The sequence below is a fragment of the Jaculus jaculus genome, chromosome 11 (genome assembly GCF_020740685.1).
Source record: "Jaculus jaculus isolate mJacJac1 chromosome 11, mJacJac1.mat.Y.cur, whole genome shotgun sequence".
Classification (NCBI taxonomy): domain Eukaryota; kingdom Metazoa; phylum Chordata; class Mammalia; order Rodentia; family Dipodidae; genus Jaculus; species Jaculus jaculus.
Window position 1 is genome coordinate 102,216,429 of NC_059112.1, and position 24,449 is coordinate 102,240,877.

The 24,449-nt window shown below is 45.2% G+C and overlaps 1 protein-coding gene across 1 annotated transcript; it reads left to right on the top strand.

Annotated features, from left to right (window-relative positions):
• The first annotated feature begins 888 nt into the window (after positions 1 to 888).
• Rsl1d1 (ribosomal L1 domain containing 1) lies at positions 889 to 14,272 on the top strand. Its single transcript, XM_045161680.1, has 9 exons — positions 889 to 1,044; positions 1,721 to 1,860; positions 3,920 to 4,055; positions 5,040 to 5,188; positions 5,274 to 5,375; positions 7,413 to 7,506; positions 7,592 to 7,717; positions 10,111 to 10,395; positions 13,600 to 14,272. Exons 1-9 carry the CDS (start codon positions 943 to 945, stop codon positions 13,897 to 13,899), a joined length of 1,434 nt encoding a protein of 477 aa, XP_045017615.1. The 5' UTR covers positions 889 to 942; the 3' UTR covers positions 13,900 to 14,272.
• The last annotated feature ends 10,177 nt before the right edge of the window (positions 14,273 to 24,449 follow it).

Below are 24,449 nucleotides of genomic sequence, written 5' to 3' on the forward strand. Positions count from 1 at the left end.
CCCCCCAACCACCATTTTTTTTTTTTTTAATGTTTGTGCATGGTATGGTTGGATGCCATTCAGACATGCAGAGTCTCTCGGCTGCAAAAATGGGTAAAGGCACTTGCCAGGAAAAGCCAGCCAAAAAGTGTTTGGAGTTCGTTTCATTCCCCCCCCACACACACACACAAATAATTTTTTTTTTTAATACCCGGGCGTGGTGGCGCAGTACTCCCAGTACTCGGGAGGCAGAGGTAGAAGAATCACCGTGAGTTCAAGGCCACCCTGAGACTACACAGTGAATTTCAGGTCAGCCTGAGCTACAGTGAGACCCTACCTCAAAAAAAAACAAAATAAGTTTCTTTTCTAAACGAAAAGCTTGTCTAAGCATGCAAACAACATTTCTGGAAGGCTCCTGAGGTCCTGGTTGCCAGCGGTGACCTCTGGACGCGGGGGGGGGGGGGGGGCGGGGTTGGAGGGACACTGCACTAATCCATAGTTTCCCAGGCTTCACACTCAAGCATAGTGGAAGGTCTTACCTTCCGCCGAGGCCCCCGGGGACCGGTCAGGTTCATCGCTCCGTGCGTCACGGCGCCTCCGGGGTCGGTCACTCCTTATTAGTTCAAGGAATCGCCGTCGGCCCGGAGGACTGCGCGCAGCAGTCAGGATTCGGCGCGCTGCGGCCCGCAGTGGACTCAGACCCTGCAAGATCCGGGCCTCGAGCTCCAAGAAAGCGGGCGGGAAAGAGAGCAGCCGCCCCAGGGAGGAGATTCTGACAGCAGCTCGATCCATCGACGTCACTGTCTGCGCCACGCCTTGGAATCAAATTTCGCGCTCTTCCGGAAATGACGCGCGGCACGGGGCTGGCCCGTTGGCCTCTTCCGGTTCCGGGCCTCGCGCGCATGCGCAAGAAACTCTTCATCCCCGAGTAACGTGCGCGTGCTTACAAGAGGTGAGGGCGCCATGGAGGGCCCGGCCTCACCTTCTGCTTCCACAGCGGCTGCGGCGCCCTCCCCGGAGACTCCAGCGGACCCGACCTCCCTGGAACATCTGGACAAAGAGCAGGCGAGTGTCGGCTGGGAGAGTGGAGCGGAAGCAGGGCGGTCGAGGCCGCGCTGCGGCGAGGCGCATCGGGCGGCGGCTGAGAGGCCTGATAATCCAGTGCTGCACCCACGACTTGCGCGCACTTTCCGCCCGGGAGCCGGAGGACGGGTCGCGGGCGGGCAGTGCCCTGTGTCCGCCGGCTCCGCTTGGTCCCGAGGCCTGTTCACCTGTAGCGAAGCGGGGCCCTTCTGCCCACCATCCTCGAGCTTGCAGGGCCCTGGTAGGCGCGTGTAGGGCAGGACCAAGGGCTCCCGCCGACGCTTCCCGATGACTGCTTTCCTCGCGGAGGGAGGGTCCCGAAGCTCTCCTGTGGCCGCATCTGTAGGAAAGGGAAACAGGGGCTTAGGCGTTGCTTTTTGTGATGGGTGCTTAAATATGTTGTGCTCTGTAGAAATTGCAGATCCTGATACAGATGTAGATGTTGCCTATTAAAATAGAGCGAGGAGCCGGGCGTGTTGGCGCACGCCTTTAATTCCAGAATTCGGGAGGCAGAGGTAGGAGGATCACCATGAGTTGGAGGCCATCCTGAGAATACATAGTGAATTCCAGGTCAGCCTGGGCTAGAGTGATACCCTACCTCGAAAACAAAAGAATGAGAGAGGGCAAATGTTAACTTACTTATGTCTCCATTTCACAGATTAGAAAAGCAGTGGAAGTTCTCCTGGCACAGTCCAGATCCAGAAAAAAAGATAATGGATTGCTTCTGAATGAGAAGGAGAATTTGTTCTTAATGGTAATATTATGGAAAATTCCAGAAAAAGAACTGCGGATCAGATTGTAAGTTCTAATTTTCTTCCTTTGTGGAGTTTTTTGAGGCTGATATGAAATTCACTACGTACTCTAAGGCTGGCCTCGAACTCACTGCGATCCTACCACCACCACCCAGCCAGCCTTTTTATTTCTGTGTATGTTATGTGCATGAGAAAGTGAGAAGTCTTCCATTAACATTCTCCACCTTAATTTTTTGTTCTGAGGCAGGGTCTTGCTCTAGCCTTTAATTCCAGCACTATGGAGACAAAGGTAGGAGGATAAGGCTACCTGAGACTACATAGTGAATTCCAGATCAGCGTAGGCTAGAGTGAGACCCTACCTTGGCAGATGAGATAAATAAATAATGAAATAGGGATGGAGAAATGGCTTAGCAGTTAAGGTACTTACCTGAAAAGCCAAAGAACCCTTATTCAATTACCCAGAACCCACATAAGCCAGATGTACAAGGTGGCAGATGTGTCTGGAGTTTGTCTACTAGAGGCCCTGGTGTGCCTGTTCTCTCCCTCCTTCCCCCCTTTCTCTTACGTAAATAAATATTTTTTAGAAATAATAAAATAAAATCTGAGAAATATAACATGGTTAAAAGAACAACATGAACTCGCACATACAAATTTCTAGAAATTTTAGTCAGGTTTGGGGGAGCTGTTAGCTGTTGATTTAAAAACCTAGGTAGTTTTGTGTATACTTAAGACAGCATCCCATTATGTATCCCAGGCTGACCCATTCTTCACTCATTCATCCTCCTTAGTGCTGACATTAGAGGCTGGGAATTACAGGTGCGTTATCATGCCCCGCCTGATGATCTTGGTACCAATCTTGGGTCACACAGATTCTCTTTCTGTATGTTTGTACTATTTTAAAGAAAGATGTGCTATGAAAGGTTTTAGCATAAGTAGGTCCCATGCAGCATTTAGAAACTGTTTTACTTTGTGGTCAATGTGAAACTCAGATTTAACCCAGAGTCTTATATTTTGGGTGGCATCCCCTGCTTTTCTATTACAGAAGTAATTTTGCTTAAGAATGCAAAGTCAGGGGCTGGAGAAAAGGCTTAGGTAGCAGTAACATGCTTGCCTACAAAGCCAAAGGACCCAGGTTTGATTCCCCAGGACCCACGTTAGCTAAATTCACAAGGGTGCACACGCATCTGGAGTTTGCAGTGGCCGGAGCTGCTACCCCTTCCCCCCACCCCCCCGGCTATTTCTGTATATCTCTCTCAAATAAATAAAAATACTAAATAATAATAATAATAAAACGAATGCAAAGCCAGGCTTGGTGGTGCACACTTTTAATCCCAGCACTTGGGAGGCAGAGGCAGGAGGATCACTGAGAGTTCAAGGCCACCCTGAGAATACATAGTGAATTCCAGGTCAGCCTGGGCTAGAGTGAGACCCTACCTTGAAAAACAGAACAACAAAAAAAAAAAAGCAGTGTATGGTCTGGAGAGTTAGTTCAGCACTTATAAAGTTGCTTGCTTGCAAAGCCTGTAAGCCTGGGTTCTATTCCCCAGTCAGTACCCATGTAAAGTCAATTGCACAGAATGCATGTAGAATGCAGTATGTGCCTGTAATCCCAAGGTTAGACAGACAAAGGTAGGCAAAATCCTAGGGGTTACTGGCTAGCTAGACGAGCCAAATCAATGACTTCTGGGTTCAGTTAGAGACCCCATCACAATAAATGAAGTGGAGGAAGACTTCAGTATTGATTTCTGGCCAATACATGTGCACATACTCATATGTACATACATGCACCAGAAAGGCAGTATGCAGGGCTGTAGCTTCTTATGGTTTTTTTCTTGTTTTGGTTTTTTGAGGTAGGATCTTGCTCTAGCCCAGGCTGAACTGGAATTGTCACCTCCAACTCATGGTGATCCTCCTACCTCTGCCTCCCAAGTGTTGAGATATTTTTAATGGTGTGTGCCACCACGTCTGGTTCCCTAGATGTATTTGTTTTCAGTGTGGTATTTGCTTAAATAGTATAATGTTAAACAAGATTTAATGTATGTTCTGACTAGTGTACATTTTCTGTAATAATGCTTCAGCCCTAGTTCTTTTTCTCTTGTTTATAGGCCTTTGCCTCATAGTATTCGAACTGATTTGTCGGAAATCTGCTTATTCACTAAGGATGAGCGTAAATCATCTGAACAGACTGAGCGATTCTATAAGAAACTTTTGAATAAGCATGGAGTTAAATCCATTTCTCGGGTAAGTAGCCTCTTAATATTCTTTTCAGGTCATTTCACAGTCATTGAAATGTAATGATAGGTGTGCTAAAGGTACTAGTTTTTTATTCTGCTTTTCTCTTTTTATTATTTACTCTTGGGACTGTAGGTAGGATGTACTCCATCCAGCTTGTGGTGGTGTACTGTTACAATAAGTTTGAGTTTGCAGGGTATCTTGTTATTCTGTACTTAGAGCATAATGCAGAGCGTCATGTATCAGCCAGCCTTTGACTACCTGTTGTGTACTTTGTATACTTTATAACCATCTGGTTCTTTTTATTCCCCTAGTACTGGGGTTTGGACTAAGGTTTCACCCATGGTAGGCAAGTATTATACCTTGGGGTGACATCTCAGCCCTTTTTGTTTTTCCAAGATAGGTTTTCACTCTAGCCCAGGCTAATGTTGAACTTGGAACAGTCTCCTCTGCCTCCCTAGTGCTGGGATTAAAGACATGTACCACCACAATTGGCTTGTTTTGCTTTGAGATAACTTATCACAAAGTTGCCTGAACTGACTAAAAATTTTCTATCCTCATACCTCAGCCTTCTAAGAAACTAGGATTATAGCATATATTGCCATGCCTAACCTACTCTCTGGATATTTTAAAAAAATATTCATTTGAGAGAGAGAGCGAGAGAGAATGGGTGCACCAGGGCCTCTAGCAACTGCAAAAAAAAAAAATTCCAGATGCATGCACCACCTTGTGCATCTTGCTTATGTGGGTATTGGGGGATTGAATGTAGGTCCACAAGCTTCACAGGCAAGTGCCTTAACCACTAAGCCATCTCTCCAGCCCTGGATTTTTATCTAGGGTCCTTGCTTATTTATCTCAATGTCTTCAGCACTTAGCATTTAATGTACATTTAATGTTCACTGCACTTTGAGAGCCATAGCTCTGGGATAATTCAAAATCTGAATAGCAGCTGTTCTCTAAATTAACTTTCTGCATTTGTGTTTTTGTTTCTAGATTATCCCTTTCCACACTTTAAAAACAGAATACAAAGCCTATGAAGCGAAGCTTAACCTCCTGAATAGCTTTGACTTCTTCCTTACTGATGAAAGAATTAGGCGGCTTTTACCCACGCACATAGGGAGACATTTCTATCAGAGGAAGAAGTAAGTTACTTGGCAGTGACTGGACTTGAGTGGCATTAGATTATAGGTTTATGTACTGTATTCTGATGTCTGTATGTTTTTGTAGAGTTCCAGTGCCTATAAACCTTCAGGCCAAGAATTTGTCCCAAGAGATCAGCAACTGTGTCAGTGGAACGGTCTTAAACATCTCCAAAAGTGGATCTTGCAGGTAGCAAAGCTCTTCTGATTTACATGTCATGCTGGTCGGTTTTTTTTTTTTTTTTTTTTTTTTTTTTTTTTTTTTTAATGAGGATAGCGTTAGGCCATATCATTCTGTTGACCCTTTTTTTTTTTTTTTTTTTTTTTTTTTTGGTTTTTCAAGGTAGGGTCTCACTCTGGTCCAGGCTGACCTGGAATTAACTATGTAGTCTCAGGGTGGCCTTGAACTCATGGCGATCCTCCTACCTCTGCCTCCCGAGTGCTGGGATTAAAGGCATGCGCCACCACGCCCGGCTGAACCCTTTCTTAAAGCCCGACATGGTAGCAGACCCCTTTAATCCAGCACTTGGGAGGCAGAGGTGGGAGGATTGCCATGAGTTGAAAGCCACGCAGAAACTACATAGTGAATTCCAGGTCAAAAAGGCCCAACGTCAAAAAAAAAATATTTTTTTTTCTTAGAAATATTCAATCCAAGCCAGGCATGGGGGCTCACACCTTTAATCCCAGCACTCGGGAGGCAGAGGTAGGAGGATTGCTGTGAGTTCAAGGCCACCCTGAGACCACATAGTGAATTCCAGGTCAGCTTGGGCTAGAGTGAGACCCTACCTCAAAAATGAAGGATTTAAAAACGTTATTGCCATTTGCCTGTAGGAGAGAAGCCCCTAATTGATTGAAGATAAGTCATTAGGCATTCTCCTTGGACATGGATCTTCCTCGTTATAGGTTGATGTGATTAGAAGCTGGGTCAGTGGGATCAGTTAGTAGCTGCGAGAAGGAATGGGGGCTCATACCTCTAATTCCAGCACTTGGGGGCTGTGGCTAGATTTCCTATGGTTTGAGAGCAGGCTGTGCTACACAATTAGAGGGAGGCTCTTTTATCATTGCTGTCATCTTTTCCCAGCACAGTAGTTTCCTTTCATCTCCCTACCACTTGCCCTCTCCTTGTGCCATCTACCCAGAGAACTTTTTGTGCTCTGGAAAGTAACTGACAGGCACATGAGTAAGCTGAGCCAGCTGGTGGTTGAGATGACAAGTGGGAGCCCCAAACTGTCTTGTCCTCCGGACTTGGCTACCTTCACCATAGAGCCTGCCTTTTGCTCACGTGGGGAGCGTGAGCTGGCAGGGCCGATGAGCCCAGTGCTGTGCCAGGTATCTTCTGGGCTTCTCAGTTGTTGCCTGTGCCCTTCCCTTCAGCTTCAGGGATGTTTTTGGGCTTGCCAGAAGGTAATATGGTACATGAGAGACGGGCAGTCTTCAGGTTAGGTGGCAAGCAACTCTTCTGGAGTTGATTCTGCTCAGAACAGCTTGATCTGTGTGCTTTGTAGAATAACAGCAAACTTCTGGCCCTTCTGACCGTACCTGGTTAAGTGCTAGCTCTGGAATCATCTTTTTTTTCTTTTTTGTTTTTCCCCCTGGGGAATGATTGCCTCCCTTTCCTTCCTTTCATTCTAATTCATACGTGCACACATACTTGGTGCCAGGGATGCACCACTTTTGTGACCAGCTTTACGTGGGTGCTGGATAGTTGAACATGGGCTGACAGGTTTCGCCAGCAAGTCTTGAACTGCTGAACCATTTCTCCTTTTGGATGGCCTTAAACTCTAGGTAGAATAAAGATGGCTTTAAACTGATGTTCCAGTTGCTAGGATTACAAATGTGTACCACCATTCTTGGTTTATGTAATGCTAGACAGACTCTCAGCCTCTACCTGTGAACTACATCTCCAGAACCCTCAGGGAAGGAACATTCTAAAGCATGTGAGCTGATGACCTCCCTTTAAAATTTATTTAGATACCGGTTGTGGTGGAGCATGCCTTTAATCCCAGCACTTGGGAAGCAGAGGTAGAATTACTGAGTTTGAGGTCATTCTGAGATGATATAGTGAATTCCAGGTCAGCCTGGGCTAAAATGAGACCCTTACTTTGTAAAACAAAAAATAAATAAATAAATAAATATTTAGAGTGTAATGATTTAGTTTTTTACCTTTTAAGGAATACTCTGGGTTTTCTACTTATGTTTAAAATGTCTCTCTTCTGTTACATTCCAGCACTGTACGAATTGGTCACACTGGAATGCAGACACAGCATGTCATTGAAAACATTATGGCTGTCTTGGAAAAGCTTTCAGAAAAATTGCCACAGGTAGTCTGACAGATTCATGAATCTGTTGTTCATTTGAAAGAAGCAAAATGCCTAGGTGACATTGTTTTTGTTTTGTTTACTTCAGAAGTGGCAGAGTGTGAAACTCCTCTTTGTGAAAACTGAGAAGTCAGTTTCCCTTCCCATCTTTTCCTCCTTTGTCACCTGTCGGGATGGAAACCACATTGTGTTCTTACATAGTATGAAGAAGAAGGTTAGTAGACGTTTCGATACTGGATGGGCTTATGATCATGGTGAAGGGAAGCAAGAGGGCTCATGTGCCTGTTACCTTAGCACTTACTTAGCAGAAGGATCACCGTCAGTTCAAAGGCAGCCTGTGATGCAGAGATAGTGAAACCTGTCATACAAAATAAAAATAAGGGCTGGGATACGGCTTAATGGTTAAGGCATTTGCCCACAAAGCCAAAGGACTCAGGTTTGATTCCCCAGGAATCATGTTAACCAGATGCACAAAGGGGAGCACACATCTGGAGTTCTGTTTGCAGTGGCTGGAGGCCCATTCTCTCTCCCTCTTTCTCTGTCAAATCAATTAATAAATTAAAATATTTAAAAATAAATTAGAACCGGATGTGGTGGCTCACGCCTTTAATCCCAGCACTCGGGAGGCAGAGGTAGGAGGAACACCATGAGTTTGAGGCAACCCTGAAATTACATAGTAAATTCCAGGTCAGCCTGAGCTAGAGTGAAACCCTACCTCCACCCTCCCCCCCCCCAAAAAAAAAAAATTAGAAGTCTGGGGAATGTAGCTTAATGGTAGGGCTCTCGCCTTTTAAATTTATTTGCGTATTTTTGTTCACACACTCACAGCAGAGACTCTTGCTGCTGTACAGGAATGGCACATACTTTACATGAGTGGCTGGGAAATTGAGCCCCAGACCTGCAAGCTCTGCAAGAAAAAGCCTTAGACTTGGTGGGGTGGCATTCATCTTTTAATTCCAGCTCTGGAGAGGTAGGAGGATCACTATGAGTTTGAGTCCAGCCTGCAGCCTGGGGAATACAGAGAAAGTTCCAGGTCAGCTTGGGCTGGAGTGAGTCCCTACCTGGGGAGAGAAAAAAAGAAAAATGACTGTCTTTAACTGCTAATTTATTTATTTAAGAGTGAGAAAGGGAGGGCCACCTTGTGCATCTGGCTTATGTGGGTTCAGGGTAATTGAACCTTTGTTGATATTTGAGGTTGGGTCTTGCTCTAACCCAGGGTGGCCTTGAACTCAAGCAATCCTCCTGCCTTTGCCCTCCAAGTGCTGGGATTATGGCTTTGGTTTTTTGAAGCAGGGTCTGGCTCTAGCCCAGGCTGACATGGAATTCACTGTTATCTCAGGGTGCCCTCAAAACTCTAGGTGATCCTCCTACCTCTGCCTCCCAAGTGCTGGAATTAAAGGCATGTGCCACCACACCCTACAGTATCTCATTTTTGTTCTGTGTTTTTCGAGATAGGGTCTTATTCTAGCCCACATTGACCTGGAATTTACTATGTAGTCTCAGGGTAGCCTCCAACTCATGGCAATTCTCCTACCTCTGCCTCTCAAGTGCTGTGATTTATGCACAACCAATCCCAGCCATTCATAACTTTTTAAAACTTTTATATATTTATTTATTTGTCAAAGAGAAAGGGGCAGGGGGGCAGAGATTGGGTATACCAGGGCCTTTGCCCATTGCAAACAAACTCCAGACCCATGTGCCACCTTGTACATCTGGCTTATGTGGGTTCTGGGAAATTGAGCCTGGGTTTTTTGGCTTTGCATGCAAGCACCTTAACCACTAAGTCATCTCTCCAGCCCCATTAAGAACTTCAAAAAAGATTATTTAAGAGAGAGACAGGCACAGTATGGACAAACCAAGGCCTTTAGCCACTGCAAACAGACTCCATGTGCATGTGCCACTGAGTGCATCTGGCTTTATGTGGGTACTGGGTAATTGAAACCAGGCCATCAGGCTTTGAAAGCATGTGCCTTTAACCACTGAGCTATTTCTCTATCCTCCCTCACTAATGGTTTTTTTGGTTGCTTGTTTTATTTGAGAGACAGCCAAATAGAGAATGGAGATGTCAGAACCTCTGGCCACTACAAACTCCAGACTCCTGTCCCACCTTGTGCCTCTGGCTTGCATAGGTACTGGGGAATTGAACCTGGGTTTTTAGATGAGCCATTTCTCCAGCCCCTAAATGACATCGTACTTTTTGCTGGATCTCCACATATATTTCACATAACCAGCATCTAGTTTACTATTTAATATGCTTAATTGATTAAGGGTCAAAACAGTAGGAGCCAGATGTGGCGACTCACACCCATAATACTATTAGCCAGGCAGGTTAACGTAGGAGGATCACCATCAGTCAAGACTGGCCTGGGCTAGAGTGAGGCTCTGCCACAAACACCAATAAGAAAGTGGCAAGTGGAAGTACATGCCTGCAATCCCAGCACTCAGGAGACTGAGGTAGCCTCAAGTTTGAAAGTCAGCCTGGGCTACATATTGACACCTCCCTCCCCAAACACAAGTTGAGGTTCAGGTGCTTGGAAATGGGGTGTATATGCCCATGTTTTTCCAACAGAAATATTCATTGCTAAACTTCTATCTGTTCTTTGGTAGATGGGAAAGATAAAAACAAAAGAGAAATACCAGGGAAAACAAAAGTTGAAGAAAAAAAACAAAATGTTGAGACAAAGGGCCAAGAAGGCAGCGTCAGTCCTACCTCGAGTTAAAAGTCATGAGGTCAGCGGTGCTGCAGTGAAGGGCCCTGACTCCACGAAGAAGAACAAGAAGAAGAAGAAAACTGGGAAAGTGTGTGCCCAGCCCAAAGTCACAGGCGATTCTGACGATGAGATTCCACAGCTGGTACCAATAGGAACAGCTCCAGCTACAGAAAACGTCAAGGTATTTTTATTTATTTATTTATTTTTTTTACTTAATACTCATCTAGTGATGAATGATGATACATTAAACCCAGGAACCATGAAGATAGTTACTGTGGTTTACTCTTCCCTTAAACAAGGTGTCTTGAATATACAGGCCTGTATCACTTTACAGTAGCCTGTCTTTTGAGAAGAATGTGGTAGGTTTGTGTGAATGTAGAGGGGTATAGGTCTGTCTCTGGCCTCTGAGTGCAGTTAAGAGATGTATGGGACAGCTGACAGTATACAACACAAGTAAGGTTTTATTTTTGAGACACTATTACTGTCTAATCCATGCTGGACTGAAGCTTATTGTGTAGCCAGGGCTTGTCTCAAATTCTCAGGAGTCTACCTACCTGTCTTGTGCTGAGAGTACAGGTGTGCATCATCATACTTGACAAGCTTGCATAGGTACTAAAATGTGATATATCCGAGCCAGGTGTGGTGGCACACGCCTTTAATCCCAACACTCTCGGGGAACAGAGGTGGGAGGATCACTGTGAGTTTGAGGCCACCCTGAGACTACAGAGTGAATTCCAGGTCAGCCTGGATTAGAGGAAGACCTCTCACTTCCTCATGCACACAACATACACAGAAATAAAAAGGATAACAAGGTGGCTCGGTATATAAGAGTGCTTGCAAATATGAGGACCCAAATGTAGTCTCCAGGACCCATGTAAAACTCTGGGTATGGTAGCATGTGCGCCCCGTTGCTGATGAGAGCAGAGACAGGAAGATTGCTGGGGCATGCTGATCCGCACAAGCTCTAGGGTTAGCAACTGTCCCGAGGAAGTGAGGTGGAAAACAGTAGAGTAGGCACCCTTGGTCCTCTGGCCTCCACACGTGTGCAAAGCCGGACAGCCAGTGTTTGGTTCCCCAGTACCCACATTAAAGCCAGATGCACAAAGTGGCACATGCATTAGGAGTTCATTTGTACAGGCAAGTGTCCCTGGTATGCTCATTCTTTCTCTGCCTCTCTGCAAATAAGTCAAATAATTTTTTAAGATTTATTTTTATTTATTAGATACAGAGAGAGAATGGGCATGCCAGTAACTCTAGCCACTGCAAAGAACTCCAGGCACATGTACCACTATGTGCATCCGGCTTACGTGGGACTTGGAGAGTCTAACCTAGGTCCTTAGATTTCACAGGCATGAGCTTAACTGCTATGCCGTCTCTCCAGCCCTAAAATAAAATTTTAAATGTCATAATTGGCCAGGTGTAGTGGCGCAGAATTTTGATCCCAGTACTTGGGAGGCAGGTATAGAAAGACTGTGAAGTTTATGACCAGCTTGAGACTAGAGTAGCATTTCAGGTTAGCTTGTGTGCACCACCATACCCACTTGTATTTTATTTACTTATGTATGTATTTATTTTGCTATTTCAAGGTAGGGTTTCACTCTAGCCCAGGCTGACCTGGAATTTACTTTGTAGTTTCAGGGTAGCCTTGAACTCACGGTGATCCTCCAACCTCTGCCTCCTAAGTGCTGGGATTAAATGTATGTGCCACCACGTCCAGCTTCATACCCACTAAGACTTTATGTATTTGAGAGAGAGAGAGAGGCAGATAGAGAGACACCAGGGCCTGTAGCCACTGCAGACAAACTCCAGATGCCACCTTGTGCATCTGGCTTTCCATGGGCACTGAGGAATTGATCTTGGGTCCTTTGGATTACTGGCAGGTCCCTTGAGTGCTAAGCCATCTATCTGTCCAACCCAGTATCCACTTTTCCCAATCAAATCTTGAACTCAAGTTGGTGAGAAGAGAGGAGAGCAGGTATGCCAGGGCTTCTTGATTCTGCAAACAAGTTCTAGGCATATGTGCCACTTTACGTGGGTAGTGGGAAGTTGAACCCAGGCCCTCAGGCAAGTTTTTATTATTATTTTGTTTTTATTTATTTGAGAGAGAGAAAGAATGGGTGCACCAGGGCTTCCAGCCACTGCACACAAACTCTGGATGCTTGCACCACCTTTTGCATCTGGCTTACATGGGTCCTGGAGAACTGAACAGGCCCTTTGGCTTTGCAGGCAAGTGTTTTAACCACTGAGTCAGCTCTGAAATTTTTTTTCTCTTCCCCCTCGAGTTAGGATCTCACTCTAGCTCAGGCGGACCTGGAATTCACTATGTAGTCTTCTCAGGGTGGCCTTGAACTCAACAGTGATCCTTTTACCTCTGTCTCTGAAGTGCTTGGATTATAGACGTGCAACACCAGCTTTTGTTTTTTTCTTGATTAATGTCAATAGGCAATGATAGTCATAACTTTGTAAGTACTTTTTAAGAAAGTAAGCTGTTGGGCTGGGGAAATGGCTTAGTGGTTAAGGCATTTGCCTGCAAAGCCTAAGGACTCTGGTTCGAATCCTTGGGTCCCACATAAGCCAGATGCACAAAAGGGTGCATACATCTGGAGTGCATTTGCAGTGGCTAGAGGCACTGGCACCCCCATTTTTTTCACTCTCTCAAATAAATAAAAAATATATATGTAAAAAGAAAGCAAGCCATTTTTGATACAGTGTGAATTGAAAAGTTGGCAGTGTAGCTCGGTGGTGGTAGAGACTTAAACTAGCATGTACAAGCCCTTTGGGTTCCATTCCCAACACCGTGTATGGGGAGAGGATTATATTAAACAAAAATATGTTTTATGGGGTTTTGTTTGTGAATATAACTGAAGAGTCCACCCTTGGATCTGTGCCAGTAGTCATTAGGACTGTTTGAAAAACCCAGGATTGTGGTATGTGGCAGTGCCCTTGAAGGGCCTATGACTCCAGCACTGGGGAGTAGGTTCCTAACAGGCACTTGGCTAGATTGTATACACACAGTTTAGGAGCCCTTTCCTGGCCCACCTACAAGAAAGTCACCTGACAAGGTAAAGCAGCATATCCATTTTCCCACTGTACTCCATTACTTGCTTCCTGGGACTCTACCACAGGCAAAGGCAGTTGTCCTCTCATTGGGCAGGAGACCTCTAGGATCTTCTTCAGTTATTAACAATGGGATGTAGCCACCTTTCAGAGCGTCTGCTATACGCTGTGTATTGTGGCACACACTTGTAATGCTAGTACTCAGGAGGCTGAGGAAGGAAGATGATGAGTGGGAAGCCAATCTGGTTTACATAGTGAATGTCAAAGGAATCAGCAGAATGAGACTGTCTCAATACAATAACATCTGATAATTATCTTGCTTTCTTAGATACAAGAGCATGTCACAGAAAAGTCTCCAAAAGAGAGTCCTAGTCCCAGCACACCTCTGAGCAAGAAGAGAAAGGCCCTGCCTATTGCAGAGACCTCAGAAGCTTCCAGGCCTGGGGACCCAGGGAACAGCCCAGGGAAGAAGCCAAAAATGGAACAAGAGAAAGAAAGAAACTCTTCACTGGCAAAAAAAGACCCAAGACAGACTCCAAAAAAGCCAGAGGCCAAGTTCTTCACTACTCCCAAGAAATCTGTAAAGAAAGTTCCCAAAACCCCCAAACAAACAGTGAAAAAAGTCTAAGTGTCCCAGTCAAGCTGAAATCAGTGCCTCAACCAGAAAAGCCACAGTTTCCTGAAGTGTGTCATAGCACTCAGCTGGTGCTGGACTGCATGTTCGGAACCTGAGCCTGGGCTACATCAGGACTAACAAAACGGGGGGCAAAAATAAAACAGTCGCATATATAATTAATAATACTGGGTTCTGACTCCCATTGCAACCTTTCAACAGTGATGCCTGGACAATGCTTTTTTAAAATCTCACTGATAATTCTGACACGTTTCTGTTTGTAAAAAAGTGGGTTTGAGGTAAAAATCTATTTTTAATTGTCTGATGTACTTGCTAATAGAGTGCTTCTCCCTGATTGTATTTCATATTAAAAAGTTTGATATCTGTCTGTTGGTAGGCATATTATTGGTGTTCCCAGTCTTACTGGATTAATTTGAAAAGAAATGTTGTGACCCCTTTCCTCATTTGCAAATGATTCATTCACGTGGGTGGGCTCCTGTGGAAGAAACATTGCCTAAGTGCTCAGCAAGGGGTTCTCTGAAATGAACAGCAGATACTGAACAGAATGTGGCTTGTGTGCTTCCTAAGAGTTCACGTACACAAGTCAGTAAGGGAGTTAATCTGCAGTAGCTAGGGGAGGAAGTGTACTCCTTTGGGAGACAAGCTGGAAAATCACAAAACAGAATTGGCTACATTTTTTTTTTTTTTTTTTTTTTTTTTTTGGTTTTGGTTTTTCAAGGTAGGGTCTTGCTTTAGCCCAGGCTGACCTGGAATTTACTATGTAGTCTCGGGGTAGCCTCAAATTCACAGGAGCAATCTTGCCAGCCCTGCCTCTCAAGTGCTGGGATTAAAGGCGTGCGCAACCATTCCTGGTGCCTTTTTTTTTTTTTTTTTTTTTTTAATTTGTTGAGTGACAGACGAGAGGCAGGGAGGGCTGGAGAGATGGCTTAGAGGTTAAGCGCTTGCCTGTGAAGCCTAAGGACCCCAGTCAGAGGCTCAATTCCCCAGGACCCATGTTAGCACAGTTCGCATCTGGAGTTCGTTTGCAGTGGCTGGAGGCCCTGGCACGCCCATTCTCTCTCTGCCTCTTTGTCTCTCAAATAAATGAAATTAAAAGAAAAAAAAAGACAGAATGGGTGCACCAGGGCCTCCAGCCACTACAGATGCATGTACCCCCAGGTACTAGGGAATCAATTCTTGAACCGGGGTCCTTAGACTTTATAGGTAAGCACTTAACCACTAAGTCATCTCTCCAGCCCCTTTTTGGTTTTTCAAGGTAGGGTCCAATTCTATCCCAGGCTGACCTAGAATTGATAATGTAATCTCAGGACAGCCTCAAAATCATGGCAATCCTTTTGCCTCTGGCTCCCAAATGCTAGGACTAATGGCGTGTGGCAGGCTGATGAAGTCCCAACATTTTCGGAAGCAGCAATTTTTTTTTTTTGTTGTTTTTGCTGTAGGCTCTAGTTCATGCTGACCTGGGATGGAATTTAGTCTCAGGCTAGATAAGAACTCACTGTGACCCACCTACCTCTGCCTCCCAAGTTACGAGATTAGAGGCAAGGAGAGTGCCAAGAGTGTGGATGTGCCAGAACCTCTAGCCACTGCAAATGAACTCCAGATACATGCAGCACTTCATGCATTGGGCTTTGCATGGGTGCTAGGGAATTGAATTCAGGTCATTAGGCTTTGCAGGCAAGTATCTTTTTTTTTTTAATTTTTTTTGTTCATTTTTTTATTTATTTGAGAGCGACAGACAGAGAGAAAGACACATAGAGGGGGAGAGAGAGAATGGGCACGCCAGGGCTTCCAGCCACTGCAAACGAACTCCAGACACATGCACCCCCTTGTGCATCTGGCTAATGTGGGACCTGGGGAACCAAGCCTAGAACCGGGGTCCTTAGGCTTCACAGGCAAGCGCTTAACTGCTAAGCCATCTCTCCGGCCCTTTTTTTTTTTTAAATATTTTTTTCTTTTGTTTTACTTTATTTATTCATTTGAAAGGAGAGAAAGAGTATGAGAGAGAGAGTGAATAGGCCTCCAGCCACTGCAAATGAACTCGACATATGTGCCACCTTGTGCATATGGCTTACATGGGTCCTGGGGAAACGAACCTGGGTCCTTTGGCTTTGCAGGAAAGCGCCTTAACCTCTAAGCCATCTCACCAGCCCTGCAGGCAATTATCTTAATCACTGAGCTATCGCTCTGGTTTCCTGACCCCCTTTTTAAAACTTAAGAATAAGTATGACCATATCAGTGCCCACTGCCATTGCAAACAAACTTCAGATGTGTGTGCCATTTAGTGCATCTGGCTTTACATGAGTACCGGCAAATTGAGCCCAGGTCCTTAGTCTTTACATGCAAGCCCTTTAACGGCTGTGCCCTCTATCCAATTCAGTCTCAGTATTTGTGTTTTTTGGTTTTTTGAGGTAGGGTCTTGATCCAGTCCAGGCTGACCTGGAATTCACTATATAGTCTCAGGGTGTCTTTAGGCTCACAGTGATCCTCCTACCTCTCCCAAATGCTGGGATTAAAGGTGTATGCCATCACACTTGACTAATCTCAATACATTTATATTTCTGGTTTTTCAAGATAGAGTCTTGGGGACTGGGTAAATGGCTTAGTGGTTACAGCATTTGCCTCTGAAGCCTAAGGACCTGGGAATTTTTCTTTAATAAAACTTGCCAGAAGCTTTTTTTCTTTTTCTCTTTTTTTTTTTTTTTTAAAAAAAGCCTGATGCCTATTCTGGAAAACTCCAAACTGGTATGGCCTAGGTAGGCTGATGATCCTATAGAGCACCAGACCTTTGATTTTGATTGAGTTGTTTCTGTTTTCAAGACAGGATTCACTCTAGTCTAGTCTAGGCTGACCTGGAACTCACAGCCAATCCTACCTCAGCACTGGAGTTGCATGCAGTGGCACACACTCTGACAGATAACTTTAAGTACTGAGATTACAAACCTAAACCAACACATCCAGTTTTGGAATTTTTTTAAATTTATTTATTTATTGGAGACAGAGAGAGTGAGAATGGGCACACCAGGGCCTCTAGCCACTGCAAACGAACTCCAGATGCATTTGCCACTATGTGCATCTGGCTTACGTGGGACCTGAAGAATCGATCCTGGGTCCTTAGGTTTCACAGGCATGCGCCTTAACCGCTAAGCCATCTCTCCAGCCCAAGTTTTGGAATTTTTATTTGAGGCAAACTCATGGTGATTCTATCTCAGCCTCTCAAGTCCTGCGACTAAAGGTGTGAACTACCATACTTAGCTTCATACCCAGTTTTGAGTATGAAACATATTTAGCCGGGCGTGGTGGCGCATGCCTTTAATCCCAGCACTTGGGAGGCAGAGGTAGGAGGATCGCCATGAGTTCAAGGCCACCCTGAGATTACAGAGTGAATTCCAGGTCAGCCTGGGCCAGAGTGAGACCCTACCTCGAAAAACCAAAAAAAAAAAAGAAAGAAACATATTTATTTATTTTGGTTTTTCGAGGTAGGGTCTCACTGTAGCCCAGACTGACCTGGAATTCACTCTGGAGTCTCAGGGTGGCCTCGAACTCATGACAATCCTCCTACCTCTGCATCCTAGTGCTGGGATTAAAGGCATGCACCACCACACCAGGCTTCAAACACTTTTAAATGCTGAGTCATCTCCCAGACCCAAGCATATAATTCATTTAGGGGAAGGGGGAAGTCTCACTCTGGCCCAAGCTGATCTGGAAGTCATTCAGTAATCCAGGCTGGCCTCAAACTCTTGTCATCCTTTTACCTCAATCTCCTGAATACTGAGATTAAAGCCATGCACCAGGCCAGATGTGGTGGCACATGCTTTTAACCCCAGCGCTTGAGAGGCAAAGATAGGAGGATCACTGTAAGTTCGAGGCCACCCTGAGACTCCAGAGTCAATTCCAGGTTAGCCTAGGCTACAGCGAGACCCTATCTTGAAAAACCAAAAAAAAAAAAAAAAAAACAGGAAAGCTTTTAGGAAATAGTCCTCTTTGCTTATTTTTTTTTAATTTTTATATTTTTTCCCCTTGGTTTCTCAAGAAAGGGTCTCCTTGTAGTCCAAGCTGAGCTGGAATTCACTATGTCCTCTTAGGCTGGCGTCAAACTCTCATGATCCTCCTGCCTCTGCTTCCCAAATTGGGATTAAGGTGTACGCTACCACACCTGGCTTTTTTTTTTTTTTTTAAGTTAAATGTAAGACAGCTGTGGTGGCACAGATTTGTAATCCTGGCACTCAGGATACTGAGGCGAGGTGATTAAGGGAGCAGACAGGTGATTCTTATGCTTAGGATTCAAAAGCACTGGGCTAGAGTGGGTGCTAGCTATAAATTGCCTGTGCTTAGTACTGCCATGTTTTCCGAACACTCAACAGGTAAAACAAGTATAAAAGCCAACCGGGGTAGGACTTTCCATCTTTTGATGTAGGATACTCAAGAGAACTGCTCTATGCATTTGATCCCAGTGTCTTGTTGCTAGCAGTTCCTTCAAAGTCTATAGAACAGTTAAGGCATTCATGTTGTGGGAAGAATTACGAAAAAAAAATCTAATCTGCATGGAATCCCCCTCAAGAGTCCATGTGGCTTCAATTCTCCAATCAAGAGCCTACGTCATATAAAGGAAGCTCATAGGGCTGTTGACTCTGCCTTAGGACACTGCATCGTGAAGGATTGCCGCTGCCTGGGCAGAAACCATCTCTGATACTTGTTTGAATAAAAAGCTACCTGTTGTATGAGGTGAGGGAAACTATTATTTCATAAAATTAGTATCTTGGTTTTTGTCAAGTGTGCTTGAAAGTCACTTGAAAATGCTTTTGAAGATTCTGTTAGTTTAGCTGCAGAGCATTTGGGATACTACGTTACAATTTGCATTCTGCAGAAAGGACTCTTGTCCCTATCCTTTGACTATGTTTCCCTTAGGGTATTGGGTTTCTCTTGACTGGTGGGTCTTTGTATATTAGAGATCTTAACCCTTTATATTTCATTCATCACAAAAAGAGCACTTGACCTAATTTGATCTTTTTTTTTTTTTCTTTTTTTTTTTGAGGTAGGGTCTCACTCTGGTCCAGGCTGACCTGGAATTAACTCTGTAGTGTCAGGGTGGCCTTGAACTCATGGCAATCCTCCTACCTCTCTCTGCCTCCCAAGTGTTGGGATTAAAGGCATGCGCCACCATGCCCGGCTTGATCTGTTTATTTTTATTTTGGGGGTTTTATGAGGTAGGGTTTCACTCTAGCCCAGGCTAACCTGAAACTCGCGCTAGTCCCAGGCTGGCCTCAAACTCATGGTAACTGTCCCAGTTTAGCTTCTTGAGTGCTGGGATTAAAGACATACGTCACCACAACCAGTTTTTGTTTTTTTTTTTTTTTGTTGTTGTTGTTGTTGTTTCAAGGTAGGGTCTCACTCTAGTCCAGGCTGACCTGGAATTCACTCTGTAGTGGCAGGTTGGCCTCAAACTCATGGCGATCCTAATGACCTCCTGAGTGCTTACATTAAAGGTGTGTGCCACCATGCCCAGCTATTTTTGTTGTTTTTTTTTTTTTTTTTTTGAGACAAGGTTTTGCTTTGTATCTCTGGTCACAGCACTGGGGAGGCAGAGGTAGGAGGATCACCATGAGTTTAAGGCCACCCTGAGAATACACAATGAATTCCAGGGTAGCCTGGACCTTGAGAAAAAAACAAAAGAAAACTAGGGGCTGGAGAGATGGCTTAGCAGTTAAGGCAATTACTTACAAAGCTTGATGGCCTGGGTTTGATTCCCTAGTACCCACATAAAGCCAGATGAACTAAGTGGCACATGCATCTGGAGTTCTTCTGCACACCCATTTCCCCTTCTTTCTTTCTCCTTGCAGATAAACGTTTTATTTTTATTTTTTTTAGAGGTAGGGACTAGTTCTAGCCCAGGCAGGCTGACCTAGAATTCTCAATGTAGCCTCAGGGTGGCCTTGAAATCGGCAATCCTCCTACTTCTGCCTCCAGATTACTGGGATTAAAGTAAAGGCATGTGCCATCATTCATGCCCAGCATTTCTTTTTCAGTTATGGTCTCACTCTAGTTCAGACTGACCTGGTACTCACTGTAGTCCCAGGGTGGCCTCGAACTCACAGTGATCCTCCTACATCTGCCTCCAGAGTGCTGGGATTAAAGGCATGTGCCACCATGCCCAGCTTTCCTTTTTTTAAAAAAAAATATTTTTATTAAAAGCCCAGCTTTCCTTTTTTTAAAAAAAATATTTTTATTAAAAGCCCAGCTTTCCTTTTTTTAAAAAATATTTTTATTAAAAGTCCAGGGTGGTGGTGCATGCCTTTAATCCCAGCACTCTGGAGGCAGATGTAGGAGGACTGCTGTGAGTTCGAGGCCACCTAGTGACTACATAGTGAGTTCCAGGTCACCCTGGAACTCTGATTCAAAAAATTTCTGGGGGCTGGAGAGATGGCTTAGTGGTTAAGCGCTTGCCTGTGACGCCTAAGGACCCCGGTTCGAGGCTCGGTTCCCCAGGTCCCACGTTAGCCAGATGCTCAAGGGGGCGCACGTGTCTGGAGTTCGTTTGCAGAGGCTGGAAGCCCTGGCGCACCTATTCTCTCTCTCTCACCCTCTGTCTTTCTCTCTGTGTCTGTTGCTCTCAACTAAATAAATTTAAAAAAATTTTTTTTTTTTTTTTTTAAATTTCTGAGACAGCAGTTCATTCTGGTAACTCTGTTACCCCCTACAGGCCATCCCTTTGAACTACATCCACAAATTTGAAGCCCAATCTGGCCTTGAACTCTGGATCTGGCCTGGGGCTCCCGGGCGCTAGGATCCCAGGCATGTGGGATTTTGAAGCTCTCATGTAATCTTTCCCAACCGCTGCAGGGAAAGGCTTCCATGCAGTGGCCTCTGGAGAAGTATGGCTCCCAGATCAGCCTCCTGAGCAGGAAGCCGAAGCCCACCCAGTCGCCTCTCTCTGAGTACTCGGCTTTCTCTGGATGCATACTCGTCACCTGCATGGCAGTGCTGGCTGTGACTCTGGGAATGATTCTCCTCATCCACTCCTCGGACCGGGTGGCTTTCTCTGCTGGAGTATCCATGACAGCAGCGGGCATTGTTTTTGTTTTCCTTAGTGGCGTGTTAGCTTTGCACAAAGACGAGAGTCCACCATGCTCCAGTCTGGAGGCAGGAAGAAGGGCTGAGAGCTACGTATACATCCCAGAGCCTTCGGTGATGGCCAGCACCTGGCTGTGACTCTACACTGAACTTGACTTTGTAGGCCCTCTGAACTTTTAAATAAACCTTTGAGCATTTGGAAAAAAGCGCCAGTAAAAATTGCCTTTTAATAGTTTTCTAATAAGAACAAAAAATAAGAGCTTGTTTTCTTTAAAAAAACAAAAAAACAAAACAAAACAAAAAAACCAGAATTGTAGCCAGGTGTGGTGGTGCACGCCTTTAGTTCCAGCACTCAGGAGGCAGAGGTAGGAGGATCGCCATGAGTTCGAGGCCACCCTGAAATTACATAGTGAATCTCTGGTCAGCCTCGGCTAGAGTGAGACCCTACCTAAAAAAGAAAAACTGATTTGGGGCTGGAGGGATTGCTTAGTGGTTAAGGTGTTTGTCTGCAAAGCCAAAGGACGTCAGCCAGATGCAAAAGGGGGGGCAAGCGTCTGGAATTCGTTTGCAGTGGCTGGAGGCCCTGCTATGCCCATTCTCTCTCTCTCCCCCAACTTTCTCTGTCAAATAAATAATTTTTTTTAAATTGATTTGGGGAGCTGGACATGGTGGCGGGCACCTTTAATCACAGCATTCCAGGAGGCAGAGGCAGGAGAATAGTGAATTTGAGGCCACCCTGAGACTATAGTGAATTCTAGGTCAACCTGGGCTAGAGGGTGACCTTATAAACAAGACAAAAAACGGGCTGGAGTGATGGCTCAGCAGTTGAGGTTCATGCCTGCAAAACCTAAGGACTGAGTTCAATTCCCCAGTACCCACATAAAGACAGATGCAAAAAAGGGACAATGCATCTAGGGCTGGTTTGCAGCTGATGGAGGCCCTCGTGTGACCGCTCTGTCTCTCTTTGCTTACAAATAAAAATATTCTTTAAAAATTGACTTGGGGGCTGGAGAGATGGCTTAGCGGTTAAGCACTTGCCTGTGAAGCCTAAGGACCCCGGTTCAAGGCTCGGTTCCCCAGGTCCCACGTTAGCCAGATGCACAAGGGGGCGCAAGCGTCTGGAGTTCGTTTGCAGTGGCTGGAAGCCCTGGCGCGCCCATTCTCTCTCTCTCCCTCTGTCTGTCTTTCTCTCTGTGTCTGTTGCTCTCAAAATAAATAAATAAATAAAATTAAAAAAAAAATTGATTTGGGCTGGAGAGATAACTCAGAGACTATGATGCTTGCCTGCAATGCCTAACTACCCAGGTTTGACTATGTAAGGCCACATGCACAAGATGATGCTTGCACCTAGAGTTCATTTGCAGTGGCTAGAGGCCCTGGTTGTGCCCATTTTCTCTCTCCTTGTGAATTTTTTTTTTCAAGGTAGGGTCTCACTCTACTCAAGCTGACCTGGAACTCACTATGGAGTCTCAGGGTGGCCTCGAACTCATGGCAATCCTCCTACCTCCGCCTCCCGAGTGCTGGGATTAAAGGTGTGCACCACCACGCCCGGATGCTTTTTTTTTTTTTTAAAGGTAGGGTCTTGCTCTAGCCCGGGTTGACCTGTAAGTCTATTGTAGTCTTAGGATGGCCTTGAACTAATGGTAATCCTCCCACCTCTGCCTCCCAAGTGCTGGGATTAAAGACATGTTTCACCATGCCCAGCTCATCTTTTTTTTCCCTCCCGAGATAGAGTCTCGCTCTAGCCCAGGCTGACCTGGAATTCACCATGTATTTTCAGGGTGGCATCGAACTCATGGTGATCCTAACTCAGCCTACAAGTGGGGTTAAAGGTGTGCTCCACCAGTGTCAGACTCTTTCTTTTTAATGCTAGGGAGCAAACCCATGATTTTGCACATTAGGTGTGATAGTTTGATAATTTGAATGTATGGCCCCAAAAGACTTTTTTTTTTTTTTTTTTTGGTGGGCGGTGTAGGGTCTCACTCTAGCCCAGGCTGACCTCTAATTCACTATGCAGTCTCAGGGTGGTCTCAAACTCATGGTGATCCTACCTCTGCCTTCCAAATGCTGGGATTAAAGGTGTGTGTTATCACGCCTGGTTTCAGTCATTTTTTTAAAAACTTCCTACTTGAGTCCCTAGTAAGCAAATATATGCTACAAAGGGACACATCCCTGGGAGCAGATCTCCAGCCCAGCCCCACAAGGTATATGCAGAGCAGTTTGAGCTTGCTTGTGGTGTTGGCTGGTAGATGGTAGCCTGCTTCTGCCACTGATGGAGCTTCCCTGGACTCTGTAAGCCAGAAATAAACCTGTTCTTCCCATGAGCTGCTCTGGTTGGATGTTTGTCCCAGCAACATGGAGCACCACTTTTGTATCTGATTTTACTTTGCTGGGAAATTGAACCCAGGCCAGCAGGCTACAGTGGCTGGCCAGTGAGTCCCAGGAATCTATATGTCTGTCTCTGTCTCCCCAGCACGGGGATTGCAAGTGCACACTACCATATCTAGCTTGTGTGTTCAGGGGATCAAACTCACGTCCTCATGCTTGCAGGACAAGTACTTTACTGACCAAGCTATCACCTCAGCCCACTTTTTTGTTGTTTTGAGACAGGATCTCCCTCTGTGCAACAGGCTGACCTAGAACTCACTAATGCAGAATTGGCTGGCTTTGTACTTGCAGCAATCCTCTACCTCTGCTTCCTGAGTGCTGTGATTGCAGGTATGCCCGGCTATGAATGAGCAACTTTTAGATGAGCCATCAGGCAAGGTGGCACCCAAGGAAAGATGTTTAACTGAAAGACCCAAGAAACAGACAGCCTTGAAGAATCCCTAAAGCCACAGTTCCCTTCTCGTCTCGTCAGCTTCATTTTTTTTTTTTTTTAGGATTTTATTTTTATTTATTTATTAGAGACAGAGAGGGAGACAGTGAGAATGGGCACACCAGGGCCTCTAGCCACTGCAAATGAACTCCAGATGTGTGTGCCCCTTGTGCATCTGGCTAACGTGGGTCCTGAAGGATTGAACCTGGGACCTTAGGCCTCACAGGTATGCATCTTAACTGATAAGCCATATCTTCAGCCTTCGTCATTTTTTAAAAAAATTTTGTTCATTTTTATTTATTTAGTTGAGAGGGACAAAGAGAGAAAGACACAGGTAGACAGAGAGAATGGGCGTGCCAGGGCTTCCAGCCACTGCAAACAAACTCCAGATGCGTGTGCCCCCTTGTTCATCTGGCTAACGTGGGTCCTGGGGAATCGAGCCTTGAACTGGGGTCCTTAGGCTTCACAGGCAAGTGCTTCACCACTAAGCCATCTCTCCAGCCCAGCCTTCATCCGTTTTGCTAACACAGGTCTTAGGTAGTGTCACACCACACACTGATGTGTGCTCCCCAAATTCTTAGATTGAAGTCCTAATTCCCAGGATGACTATATTTGGAAGCAGGGCCTTTTTAAGAGGCAATAAGGGAACGGGGTGGGG